Raw genomic sequence first — 13,355 nt, 5'->3', positions numbered from 1 at the left:
TTTCTGCGACGACTCTGTTAGAATCAAACCTCGCCATGAGTGAGGTTTTTGCATTTTTTCTAAGAAATCCAAGTGTTTTGTGCGTTTTTCTCTACGCTGTTCATTGGGAATAGGATTTTTGCGAATAAATATGAGCTCTCAATTCCTTCTAGTTTCCGAGTTATTGAATTTTTCAATATTTTTGAATTTCCCGCTAAAATTGCTTCTTAAAAACTTAGAAAAATTGGTGGAGGCCTATTTTATGCCTCCAGTAGGCTTAACGAGGTTTAATTAGGCTGCTTTTAAATTTTGACGGCTGGAGCAAAATTTTTTTCTTTTAAGTTATCTTTTTTAATTCCAGTTCTTCATTTTTCTATGTTTTGTTATCATAGCAACTTCTTTGTTAAAATAGTCCTACGGCCTGTCCACTTTGATCATGTTTGTACGAGTTAATGTTTGCGTTTATTTTTTGTACTTGTTGTTACTTATTTGGTACTTGATCAAAGAAATAAATTCTTCTCTAAAAAAGGCTCAAATAGCTGATAAACGGATTTAAAATGTAGAAGTAAAAAGATAGCAGAAAATTTGTTTACTTAAAATTCTTATATACGATTCAGCTAAATTGAATTTCTTCAGTTTGGTAATTGTGATCAACAGGAGAGATAGGGTCTTCAACTTATTAAATTCTTTTTCAGAAGACACAAGGTAAAAATAAGCCTCCATCACATTTTTCGATTTATCTAAATTTTTTCAATTAATTAAAAGAAATTCTGCAATTAATTTAATTGTATTGCTCACATGTTGCTCTTTAAAATGAAATTTTGCCTTATTTGTTTTGCTGTGATAACAAATTCGTTGTGAATGTTTGATTATGAAGGCGAAATTGGGCTGAATTCGGAATAGCTGATAAGGTGCATTTTTTCGACTATAATAGCTTTGAGGATGAACTCTGTTTTATTACTAGTGTTTCAACTTTCAGCTTGTCTAAATACAATTCTAACCATCCCAACCTTCTTAACCTTGTCAATGCTAACCATTACAATTTAAAAATAGCAAGCGGTCTTTTGCGCTCTAAGTTTGAAAAAAAATGTTCACCTTTTTTGAGGTGTTTTTGTAAAGCTGGGCTATGTTATTGAGTTTTTGTGTTGTATGGCCTAAACAGAAGCTACAACGCTATTGAAGAATATACTTGGAAAATTATTCATGTGGAAATTGAAATCCGTATCAGACGCTAAAAACCATTTGTACAATGAAAAGAAAAATGACCCCTTTAAATAATTTACCAAAATCTTTTCTTACTATTACTTATGATATTACTACTTTTTTAAGTCAACAATTTCATTTTATTGGCACGACTAACAAATGCTGATTTTGAGAAAAACCCATTTGTACTTATGGAGAAAATGTAGATAGAAAATGGACAGTTTTCAGTTAAGGATCTGTCCCATTTTGTAATGGATGAACACAATGAAGACTTTTTTGAAAAACAATTCTGGTCAAAGCTAAACGGAAAAACCATTTTTGGCATTTCTTTACTTCGTCATAAAACAACCATGACTGTTAAATTTATAAAATGTTATTGCTGTTAATTTTTTCTCATTTATATGCCTTCAGTTGACTAAAAATGCAATAAAATCTCTAACTATTGCTATAACCGTCAGTCATTCCAAACCAGAATAGGCATTGTAATGTCATGATTTTTTTAATGAAGTGGCAAGGATTCTACGTTGAACTCGCTTTACTAATTTTTTAAAAAAACTCTTATTAGGTATGAAGTTTTTAGCAGCCTAATGTACAATTCAATTACAGATATATAAAAGTGGGTATAAAGAGGTTAAACTCCTCGAAAACATTTGCAATTATTTGCAGCGTCAAGAGGTAAAAATTTGTTAAGATAAATACTGAAAAATGTTCATTTATACAGTAATGTGTTCTGTGTAACTATTTATTTTTTTCATTCATAGTAAAGATTGTTTAAAAAATATAAAAAAACTTTAAAATAGTTAAAATGAATCTTCCTCTTTGAATGTTTTCAATGGGAAATGTTGGTTTTTGTAATTTATTTATCTTTGCGCACTTGCTAGATCAAAAACAGTTCAGTCAAGGCATGTTTCTGCACTTATTGTTTCATTGTTTATTCCCAGCTTTTGTACTCGTCCCGCGTATTCGTTTGTGGCTTGCCTATACTATTGTGTAGAGCTTCAGTGATCATAAATTTTTCAGTGACAGGGCATTGACGTACCATCTCATGATTAAAAGCTGTTATTGACCCAGAGATTTCCACAACATGTAGACGCATCGATGAGTCAAAGTTTTGATGCTCCAAAGTTCCCGTGATCAAATGTCGATAAATTAAGCCAACAAGTCATTGATAAGTTTGATTGAAATTCCAACAAAAAAACTGAGTTCGTAGACCACATGAGTGTTCAGATTGCTATCGAAAACTACAATCAAGGGAAGGTAGGCATTTTCGTCATTAACCCGTGGTAAAGGAGGTTGTCTTTTTGCACTTTTTCCAGTGTCCGCTTCACTTGCAAGAAAAACAGTGTTTCTTAAATCATTTTTCGCCTGTGGTCTGTTTCCCCTTTACTGTACTCTATCAACTCCCCTGTACAAATGAGGATTACTATTATTTTTGTAACGCGTCATTGTTCATTCCAGAGTTCCAAGTTTTTGGGTTTTGATCTTTTAATCAATTTACTTTCTTACCTTAAGAGCTTTGTGGAATTTGTTTCAGTTTTGTAACTCTTCTTTTAATGCGGTGAATAGTTTCAGTTGCCAGTTTCCTATCTATTTTGTTACTTTGTGGCAGTTAGAGCAATTCCACACCATGTCCTTCACTTTGGCGTTTCACCTGGTATCAAATCTCGTATTTGCCACAATGGACTCCTTTTCTAAATATCTATAAACGACTCAAAGTTTGCATTCAGTGTAAACCTCAAGATTATTTTCGGGAGCTCATTGACGATCTTTTTCGTTGACTTGATCTGATGTTCAAAAGATTTCATCCAAATGTTTGTCAGAGTTAGTGTAACTGATGCTTCCATAGCTAAGTCATCCACCTGACTAAACCATCTGTCTTTGCATTTAAAACAGATATTTGTCACGGCTATCTTTAAAAGTGGGGCGTGGTCACATGATATAAGGCTCCTCAACGCTATTTCAATTGTAAAATAAATCGATTTGTCAAATTAAATTTACTTCCGATAGTAAAAACAAACGTTTTTGAACTTGACGTTCATCGTCAGGTCAAAACTGTTTTGCAAATTGTTAAAAAGGAAAATGAATATGTATTTACATTTGTCTGAAACCACACTTAAAACAAATCTAGGAACTAATCTAAAAAATTCCATCAAAAATTTTGCCTCATATACATTATTAAGCCTATTTACAATTCATATTTACATCTGTTATCAATTTATTTGAAAAACATTCCTATTCCGGATTTCAGGTATTTTTCAAGTATCCCTCTTGTGGAGGTTTTGCAAAAGTCGTGTTGTCATTCACAAGATGTTTTTTGCCCCATTGTATCCTCATCAATTCAAAATTATAATTTGAACTAATATTTTAACCTGAGTTCCCGCGCCCTATATTCATCGCGTGTGTTTAGTTTCGGCTTTAGCTTGCTGATGTATATAGCTTCGATAATCATTAGTTTTTCTACTGTCCGACAGGCGTCCAGAATTTTGCATTCAATGTCATTCGTGGCGCCACGACATTCAACCAGATGTTGACCCACCTGTGAATCCTTCTTTTGATGTTCTGTTAACCTTGTTGTAACATGGCGCCTTGCTTGCCCAACATAGATGGATCCGGATCTATTACAGCTATTTCAATTGCTTCATTAACTGGAACCTTCTTAAATAATCTCATCACGTCCAAATAAACAATGCTCTCGTCAGGACCTAATTGGATGGATTCAAGTTTTCGTACAGCGAGTGTTGACGTGTCTCGATATTAGCACCCGGTGTTTTGTTAAAAAAGAGGTGCGAGAAAGTTATTCAACTTGTAGTAAGTACTGCCCGGTATAGACAACACTGTTGATGTAAAAGAATTTCACTCTTCTTTATTTTTGCTAGGCCATAAAGTCTCTCGGATTGCGCTCTTGTTGTACGTAACTTTTGATGAAATATTTCGCTTAATAAAGAAATCTGGAAGGTTGAACTACTCAAAAATTTTTGCAATAATTTGCAGCGTCAGGAGCAAAAAACTTTATGTTAAATAATGAAAAATATTCATACAAATAGAAACGTGTTCTGTTTAACTATTTAAAATTTCAATTTTTTCTAAAACTCTAATAGGTTTTCATATTTAAGATCGTTGAAACAATATAAAAAAACTTTAAAATTGTTAAAATGAATCTTTTTCTTCAAATGTTTTCATTGGGAGATGTTGGTTTTTTTATTTAGTTAACTTTGCGCACTTGCTAATTCAAAAACAGTTCAGGCAATGCATGTTTCTGCACTTATTATTTTATTGTTTATTCCCAGTTTTTGTACTCGTCCCGCGTAATCGTTTGTGGCTCGCCTCTACTATTTTGTAGAGCTTCGTTGATCATAAATCTTTCCGTGACAAGGCATTGACGTACCATCTCATGATTAAAGCTGTTATTGCCTCACAGAATTCAACACCATGTTGACGCATCGATGAGTCAAAGATTTGATGCTCCAAAGTTCTCGTGATCAAATGTCGATGAATTGTGCCAACGAACCATTGATAATTTGATTGAAATTCCAACGACAACTGAATTCGTAGACCACATGATATTACAATTTAATATCGAAACTACAATCAAGGGAAGGTAGGCATTTTCGTCATTAACCCGTGGTAAAGGAGGTTGTCTTTTTGCACTTTTTCCAGTGTCCGCTTCACTTGCAAGAAAAACAGTGTTTCTTAAATCATTTTTCGCCTGTGGTCTGTTTCCCCTTTACTGTACTCTATCAACTCCCCTGTACAAGTGAGGATTACTATTATTTTTGTAACGCGTCATTGTTCATTCCAGAGTTCCAAGTTTTTGGGTTTTGATCTTTTAATCAATTTACTTTCTTACCTTAAGAGCTTTGTGGAATTTGTTTCAGTTTTGTAACTCTTCTTTTAATGCGGTGAATAGTTTCAGTTGCCAGTTTCCTATCTATTTTGTTACTTTGTGGCAGTTAGAGCAATTCCACACCATGTCCTTCACTTTGGCGTTTCACCTGGTATCAAATCTCGTATTTGCCACAATGGACTCCTTTTCTAAATATCTAAAAACGACTCGAAGGTTGCATTCAGTGCAAACCTCAAGATTTTTTTCGGGAGCTTATTGACGATCTCTTTTGTTGACTTGATCTGATGTTCAAATGATTTCATCCAAATGTTTGTCAGAGTTAGTGCAACTGATGCTTCCATAGCTAAGTCATCAATATGACTAAACCACCTGTCTTTGCATTTAAAACAGATATTTGTTACGGCTATATTTAAAAGTGGGGCGTGGTCACTTGAGATTAGCCTCCTCAACGCTATTTCAATTGTAAAAGAAATCGATTTATCAAATTAAAGATAGTTCCGATATTAACAACAAACGTTTTTGAACTTTACGTTCATCGTCAGGTTAAAACTCTTTTGCAAATTGTTAAAAGATAAAGTGAATATTTATTTACATTTGTCTGAGACCACACTTTAAACAATTCTAGGAACCATTCTAAAAAATTCAATCGAAAACTTTTCCTGTTTTACAATATTTAGCCTATTTACAATTCATATTTACATCTGTTATCAATTTATTTGAAAAACATTCCTATTCCGGATTTCTCGATTTTGGGCATGTTCTTGTATTTTTAGGGTTATTCCGAATTTGCACTAAACTTAAGTATCCCTCATGTGGTTTTGCAAATTTCGTGTTGTCATTCACAAAATGTTTTTTGCCCCATTGTATCCTCATCTATTCAAAATTATAATTTGAACTAATATTTTAACCTGAGTTCCCGCGCCCTATATTCATCGTGTGTGTTTAGTTTCGGCTTTAGCTTGCTGATATATATAGCTTCGATAATCATTAGTTTTTCTACTGTCCGACAGGAATTTTGCATTCAATGTCATTCGTGGCGCCACGACATTCAACCAGATGTTGACCCACCTGTGAATCCTTCTTTTGATGTTCTGTTAACCTTGTTGTAACATGGCGCCTTGCTTGCCCAACATAGATGGATCCGGATCTATTACAGCTATTTCAATTGCTTCATTAACTGGAACCTTCTTAAATAATCTCATCACGTCCAAAGAAACAATGCTCTCGTCAGGACCTAATTGGATGGATTCAAGTTTTCGTACATCGAGCGTTGACGTGTCTCGATGTTAGCACCGGTGCTTTATCAAAAAACGGTGTGAGAAATTTATTCAACTTGTAGTAAGTACTGCCCGGTATAGACAACACCAGGGGTGTGAAGGAATTTCACTCTTGTGAAATTTTGCTAGGCTGTAAAGTCTCGCGGGTTGCGCTCCTGTTAAACGTAACTTTTGATAAACTATTTCGCTTAATAAAGTACTCTTCTGTATATCAGTGAGCGCACTGTTCATGTCTTTTAATCTTCAGAGCAATGTTATCCCCCGCGCAAGAAATTTTTGAAACGGAACAATCAAGATTTAAAATGCTCTCAAAAACAGCTAGTTTGCAGTGTACTTATAGAGTTGATACCTTTGCTTGATGTGGTTCCCTGAACTCGCGACTTAGATAGACCATACCCGCGTGCCTCTGAAGACCCGTCATGAAAATCATCCAATTATCAGTTCTTTTTCAGATCGTTGAAACAATATAAAAAAACTTTAAAATTGTTAAAATGAATCTTTTTCTTCAAATGTTTTCATTGGGAGATGTTGGTTTTTTTATTTAGTTAACTTTGCGCACTTGCTAATTCAAAAACAGTTCAGGCAATGCATGTTTCTGCACTTATTATTTTATTGTTTATTCCCAGTTTTTGTACTCGTCCCGCGTATTCGTTTGTGGCTTGCCTCTACTGTTTTGTAGAGCTTCGTTGATCATAAATCTTTCCGTGACAAGGCATTGACGTACCATCTCATGATTAAAGCTGTTATTGCCTCACAGAATTCAACACCATGTTGACGCATCGATGAGTCAAAGATTTGATGCTCCAAAGTTCTCGTGATCAAATGTCGATGAATTGTGCCAACGAACCATTGATAAGTTTGATTGAATTTCCAACGACAACAACTGAATTCGTTGACCACATGATATTACAATTTAATATCGAAACTACAATCAAGGGAAGGTAGGCATTTTCGTCATTAACCCGTGGTAAAAGAGGTTGTCTTTTCGCACTTTTTCCAGTGTCCGCTTCACTTGCAAAAAAAACAATGTTTCTTAGATCATTTTTCGCGTGTGGTCTGTTTCCCCTCTACTATACTCTATCATTTCCCCTGTTCAAATGAGGTTTACTTTTAATTTTTGTAAAGCGTCATTGATGTTTCCAGAATGCCAAGTTTTTGGGTACTGATCTTTTAATCAAATATTTTCATCTCTCTTAAGAGCTTTGTGGAATTTTTGCAATCTGCAATCTCCTCTTCTAATGCGGTGAACAGTTTCAGTTTTCAGTTTGCTATCTATTTTGTTACTTTGTGGCAGTTAGAGCAATTCCACACCATGTCCTTCACTTTGGCGTTTCACCTGGTATCAAATCTCGTATTTGCCACAATGGACTCCTTTTCTAAATATCTATAAACGACTCAAAGTTTGCATTCAGTGTAAACCTCAAGATTATTTTCGGGAGCTCATTGACGATCTTTTTCGTTGACTTGATCTGATGTTCAAAAGATTTCATCCAAATGTTTGTCAGAGTTAGTGCAACTGATGCTTCCATAGCTAAGTCATCAATATGACTAAACCACCTGTCTTTGCATTTAAAACAGATATTTGTTACGGCTATATTTAAAAGTGGGGCGTGGTCACTTGAGATTAGCCTCCTCAACGCTATTTCAATTGTAAAAGAAATCGATTTATCAAATTAAAGATAGTTCCGATATTAACAACAAACGTTTTTGAACTTTACGTTCATCGTCAGGTTAAAACTCTTTTGCAAATTGTTAAAAGATAAAGTGAATATTTATTTACATTTGTCTGAGACCACACTTTAAACAATTCTAGGAACCATTCTAAAAAATTCAATCGAAAACTTTTCCTGTTTTACAATATTTAGCCTATTTACAATTCATATTTACATCTGTTATCAATTTATTTGAAAAACATTCCTATTCCGGATTTCTCGATTTTGGGCATGTTCTTGTATTTTTAGGGTTATTCCGAATTTGCACTAAACTTAAGTATCCCTCATGTGGTTTTGCAAATTTCGTGTTGTCATTCACAAAATGTTTTTTGCCCCATTGTATCCTCATCTATTCAAAATTATAATTTGAACTAATATTTTAACCTGAGTTCCCGCGCCCTATATTCATCGTGTGTGTTTAGTTTCGGCTTTAGCTTGCTGATATATATAGCTTCGATAATCATTAGTTTTTCTACTGTCCGACAGGAATTTTGCATTCAATGTCATTCGTGGCGCCACGACATTCAACCAGATGTTGACCCACCTGTGAATCCTTCTTTTGATGTTCTGTTAACCTTGTTGTAACATGGCGCCTTGCTTGCCCAACATAGATGGATCCGGATCTATTACAGCTATTTCAATTGCTTTATTAACTGGAACCTTCTTAAATAATCTCATCACGTCCAAAGAAACAATGCTCTCGTCAGGACCTAATTGGATGGATTCAAGTTTTCGTACAGCGAGCGTTGACGTGTCTCGATGTTAGCACCGGTGCTTTATCAAAAAGCGGTGCGAGAAATTTATTCAACTTGTAGTAAGTACTGCCCGGTATAGACAACACTAGGGGTGTGAAGGAATTTCACTCTTGTGAAATTTTGCTAGGCTGTAAAGTCTCGCGGGTTGCGCTCCTGTTGAACGTAACTTTTGATGAACTATTTCGCTTAATAAAGTACTCTTCTGTATATCAGTGAGCGCACTGTTCATGTCTTTTAATCTTCAGAGCAATGTTATCCCCCGCGCAAGAAATTTTTGAAACGGAACAATCAAGATTTAAAATGCTCTCAAAAACAGCTAGTTTGCAGTGTACTTATAGAGTTGATACCTTTGCTTGATGTGGTTCCCTGAACTCGCGACTTAGATAGACCATACACGCGTGCCTCTGAAGACCCGTCATGAAAATCATCCAATTATCAGTTCTTTTTCAGTGGGCGCTATTTCAAGCAGAATTAGAGAAAAAAAAGACCTCAATGTTCAAAATTTTTTGCAGAGGTCTCCCTGATATGCAAATCCTTTTTTCAGGTTGATGGCAACTAAATTGCGAGACAGACAAATAGGTTAGTTATGGTGATAACGATCAAGTTATAGAAGAGTTTTTTGTTAGTATATCTTGAAACAAAATCAAATAAGTCAACTGACTTGTATATAATGAGTCAATAAAATCTTTGAGATGCCAATTTTCTGCAGAAGCGTTACGACAATTAATATGTTTTAGTTGCATTGAAGCAGCTTTTGAATTTGAATACTGAATTATCGAGGAAGCAGTTAGAATCTGAACCCCAATGGAAGGTATGTTTTTTGTATTTTCTTTTACTCTGATGGACTCACTCATGTGTTTGTTATTTTAGATTCTTGTCGTTGATCGATATGGAAAAGAAATTCTGTTTTCCCTGCTTTCGATGAAGGAAATTCGAGAGCTTGGAGTTACCTTGACTCTGTTAGTATTGAAGACTTGATTGCCCGTGGGGGGTTCTATCGTCTTTTTAGTTGTTTTCAATAAAGCTGATATGTGTGATTTTTTTTGGATCGGGTCATTTATGGTTACTCTAAACCCTTCGCAGGTTATTAAAGGACGTCTGGTCAACTAAGTCTACTAGGAGTGAAGCCTTGCGACCAAGCTACAGGGCAGGCAGAACTGCCATGGGCAATTTTTCAAGCCTTGAATGACTCCCCCCGACCATATGTATTTTACATCCCCATTTGCACACATCCCTATTTACATCCCCATGAATTCGTTTTCAAAAATTGCAGACTAGCAAACCGGATCGACAATGAAATAAATTTTATGGAACCGCGAGGACTGAAAAACCGAATACTAAACTTGATGTGGAAGTTTGTTAATAAATCGTTCAACACTCAAAATATCTGCACGTGGCAACTGTGTTGCGATTGTCACCGATGCAGAAATTTACGGACAATTCTCTAAAAGCAAGACTCAAGGGTCAGAACGACCCCTCGACAAGCAGTCGTAAATTCCCAACAACAACAACTTATTGTGATGTCCCTTAAAATTTCGTTCATTATAAACCTTTTTGAACATGTTATATTTATATAGAACTTCCTTAATGTAAACAAACAAGCCTCACCTCAATTCTTTGCTAATAAACTTTTGGAACTAATAATTGTACCACACGGAGCTATTGTTACTCTACAAATCAGTAAGATTATTAATTGAGTAAATCGTTTTTGAACTTACTAGTTTGAAAATAAGTTGTCAGCCCATCATCCGTTGAATCGACCGCTCCAAGCTAAAATCTAAAGAGAACAATTACAGTGCATGCACATACAAAATCAATCGAGTTAAATTATTTTTAAAATATCATGCAATAACATTCAATAAACGTCCAAAAAAACCTTTTGAAATCACCGCACACCACATGGTGACAGAAAGGACGACAACAACAGCTCCTGGATCAACTTCTGGACAGCAGCTCCTGAAAAAGAAGATCACGGCAGCATCTGGAATTCTAATCAGCGCCTAGAGGAACTAACCTACTACCTAACCAACAAGCAAGAAAACGAAAGGCACAGCATTCACAGTTCAGTTTCGAGAAGCAGTTCTCCAAGGGTTCATTAAAAGCACATGGTTTCTGCTGTAAATTTTAAATGTTTTAAATTTGATGAAACGCTCATTTACTTTAGATTGCTATCAATTATTTGAAATCGTTTAAAAATGTAGTCATTTATGACTGGGGCGAGATAACTGATAGATTGATTTGAGATCTTAAATTATCCTATAACATCATTATCTCATAAAATCATCAAATTGATCTAGAAAAGAACAGAAAATCGAGTGCAGCTTCGAGAAAAGTCTTTGAGTCTTAAGTTCCAAAAAAAACACATTATTCAGTTTGAGATAAAGTAACCTAGAGACGAAGAGTTCAGAGCTTGAAATCAAAGTAGAATTTAGATATGGCGCATCCTAATATAACACTTAAACCATTCGGAGGCAGTGAAAAGGAAAATTTTAAAGACTTTGAGAGATTACTAATAGGAGTCATAGCTGTGACAGGAATTCTGAATGCTCAGCAAGCAAACTTTCTAGCTCTCCACATTAATAATGATGCGCTTAGATTTTTTGATACCTCATTAGATGATGCAACTAGAGCAGACTTTGAACTTAGTCTTACAGCGCTGAGAAACCATTTTTGTAATCCTAATCTACACGAACTTTATAAAATAAAACTCGAAAGCGTCAGATTTGATCCAAAAAAAGATTCGCCAGAAAATTTCCTAGTAGTATTAAGGGGAATGTCAATCCAAGCATATCCAGACCCAGTAGCAGCTCCAGTACCTCCAGCAGACCCAGCACTGCCGGCTGCAGATGAAGCCGCAAGGATAGCTGCTGCAATTGCAGCGATTGCCCAAAACTTACTATTTGCTCAGACTGAAAGAGCAAATTACATTAAGCGTTACTTCACAAAATGTATGCCAGGATGGTTGAGAGCGAAATTGCTTGAACAACCTGAAAACAGTACAGTCGACGACTTGTGTCTGGTAGCGCGTAAACAGTTGACAATACAGAACCTTTGCAAAACAGATGACTACGCTGAAGGTGCGTTCAGTGAAATGAGTCAAACAGTAACCGAAAATTTGGTAGATGCTCTTACAAAGTTAACGCAGACACAACTCACAGCTGTCCAAACAATTTGTTTAACGAACGCAACAGAACAGCCAGCAGTCAACTTCAACCCAAAATAATAACTATCGAGGAAATAGTAGAGGTCGAGGTTGGCGTGGAAGAGGTAACTTTCGCGGTAATAACAGTTATCGAGGTAGAAACAATTACCGAGGCTATAGCAGAGGTCGTGAGAACCCAAATTTTGCATACCAAAATTTCCCACAGAATACGCAAAGCGTTCCAGCAGCAGTTGTCCAGCAACCTCAAACACAAGACCAATTAACAGTCCAAGTGTCATCACCTGTACCTGAAGATCATATTGAGACTACTCAGTATGCAAACGTCTTCTGTTATAAGTGCGGTTACCCAAATCATTTGGCTAACCAATGCGCATTAGGTAATAGAGGAAGAGGTAGAGGTGGAAGTTTTCCATTTCAGAGAGCCCCAAAAAACTAAATAAGCCACAAGTTCCACAAAAGTCCAATCTGCATGAAGCTCAATATAAAAATCAAAAATCACTGCATGTAAATAACTTTGAAACAGATAGCGATCAGACTTCTGAACAATCGGAAGAATCTGAAGCTAGAATAGATTCAGAAAATGAATTCTGTGCAGCAATACCCTTAGAAGGTGACTTTTTGTCCTATGTTCATTTAATTTTTGATAAAAAGTAAAAAGAAAACCATTAGTTGATACAGGTGCTTTTGCTAACGCAATTCCACAGATACTCTTGGATGAGTTACAAAAATTGAACGCCAAAATTGAGTTTAGAGAGCCAGCGTTTAGAAATGTTAAATTAGCATCAGGAAAACCAGTACCAGTTACACAATCTATCAGAATAAAATTTTATCGCAAATCATGAGTTCACAGACGATTTTATGGTTCTGGCAACCATGAATTCAGTCATAATTGGCAATCCGTTCTTCAAGAAAAATTCTATTTGGATTTGCCCGTCTAACAATTTCCTTAAACTACCAGACATGACTGTTCAGTTAAATGAAATTCGACCAAAAAATCAAAAACCAATGATGCTGAAAAAACTGAAGAAAATTCCACTTTTTCTGAGCAAAAAATATGTAATTCCTCCATATTCTCATCAAATATTAGAATGTTCACTCTGTGAAAACTCCGAAAGTTTTAAGGAATGTAGTGGAGTAGTACTTCCTAACCAAGAGTTTGAGAATTCAGCAGAAGTAGCCATGACTTCATCCTTGAGCACGATTGATGAAAAGGGTAAAGTTTTGGTTTCAGCAGTGAATATAACAGATCATTACATTCATGTCATGTGGGTTCATGTTGATGTGGGTTATAATACCGAATTAATGATTAAACTAACACCTGAACACGATCTTACTGTTTATGTTCAAAGTCCAATAACACCAATACATTTGCGAGATGAGTTGATTGTTGAATTAGCCTTAATGCACTATTACAATTTGATC

The 13,355-nt window shown here is 35.5% G+C and overlaps 3 protein-coding genes across 5 annotated transcripts in view; 2 read left to right on the top strand and 1 right to left on the bottom strand.

Moving 5' to 3' along the window:
* The window catches only part of LOC142352235 (nucleoporin p54-like), a 608,913-nt gene that overhangs the window by 174,860 nt on the left and 420,698 nt on the right, over positions 1–13,355 (bottom strand). The window lies entirely within an intron of this gene.
* LOC142352233 (sec1 family domain-containing protein 1-like) overlaps positions 1–13,355 on the top strand; it is a 354,741-nt gene that overhangs the window by 246,384 nt on the left and 95,002 nt on the right. The window lies entirely within an intron of this gene.
* LOC142352237 (sec1 family domain-containing protein 1-like) overlaps positions 659–13,355 on the top strand; it is a 53,110-nt gene continuing 40,413 nt past the window's right edge. Inside the window, exons 1-4 of the mRNA XM_075404700.1 lie at positions 659–664; positions 9,313–9,349; positions 9,508–9,581; positions 9,641–9,729. Of these exons, the coding sequence (XP_075260815.1) occupies positions 9,319–9,349; positions 9,508–9,581; positions 9,641–9,729 (194 nt within the window). The 5' untranslated portion in view covers positions 659–664; positions 9,313–9,318. The remainder of the gene's footprint in view (positions 665–9,312; positions 9,350–9,507; positions 9,582–9,640; positions 9,730–13,355) is intronic.

Source organism: Convolutriloba macropyga, chromosome 13, assembly GCF_964194025.1.
Source record: "Convolutriloba macropyga chromosome 13, txConMacr16.3, whole genome shotgun sequence".
Lineage (NCBI taxonomy): Eukaryota > Metazoa > Xenacoelomorpha > Acoela > Convolutidae > Convolutriloba > Convolutriloba macropyga.
This window is presented reverse-complemented; position numbering and strand designations above follow the sequence as displayed.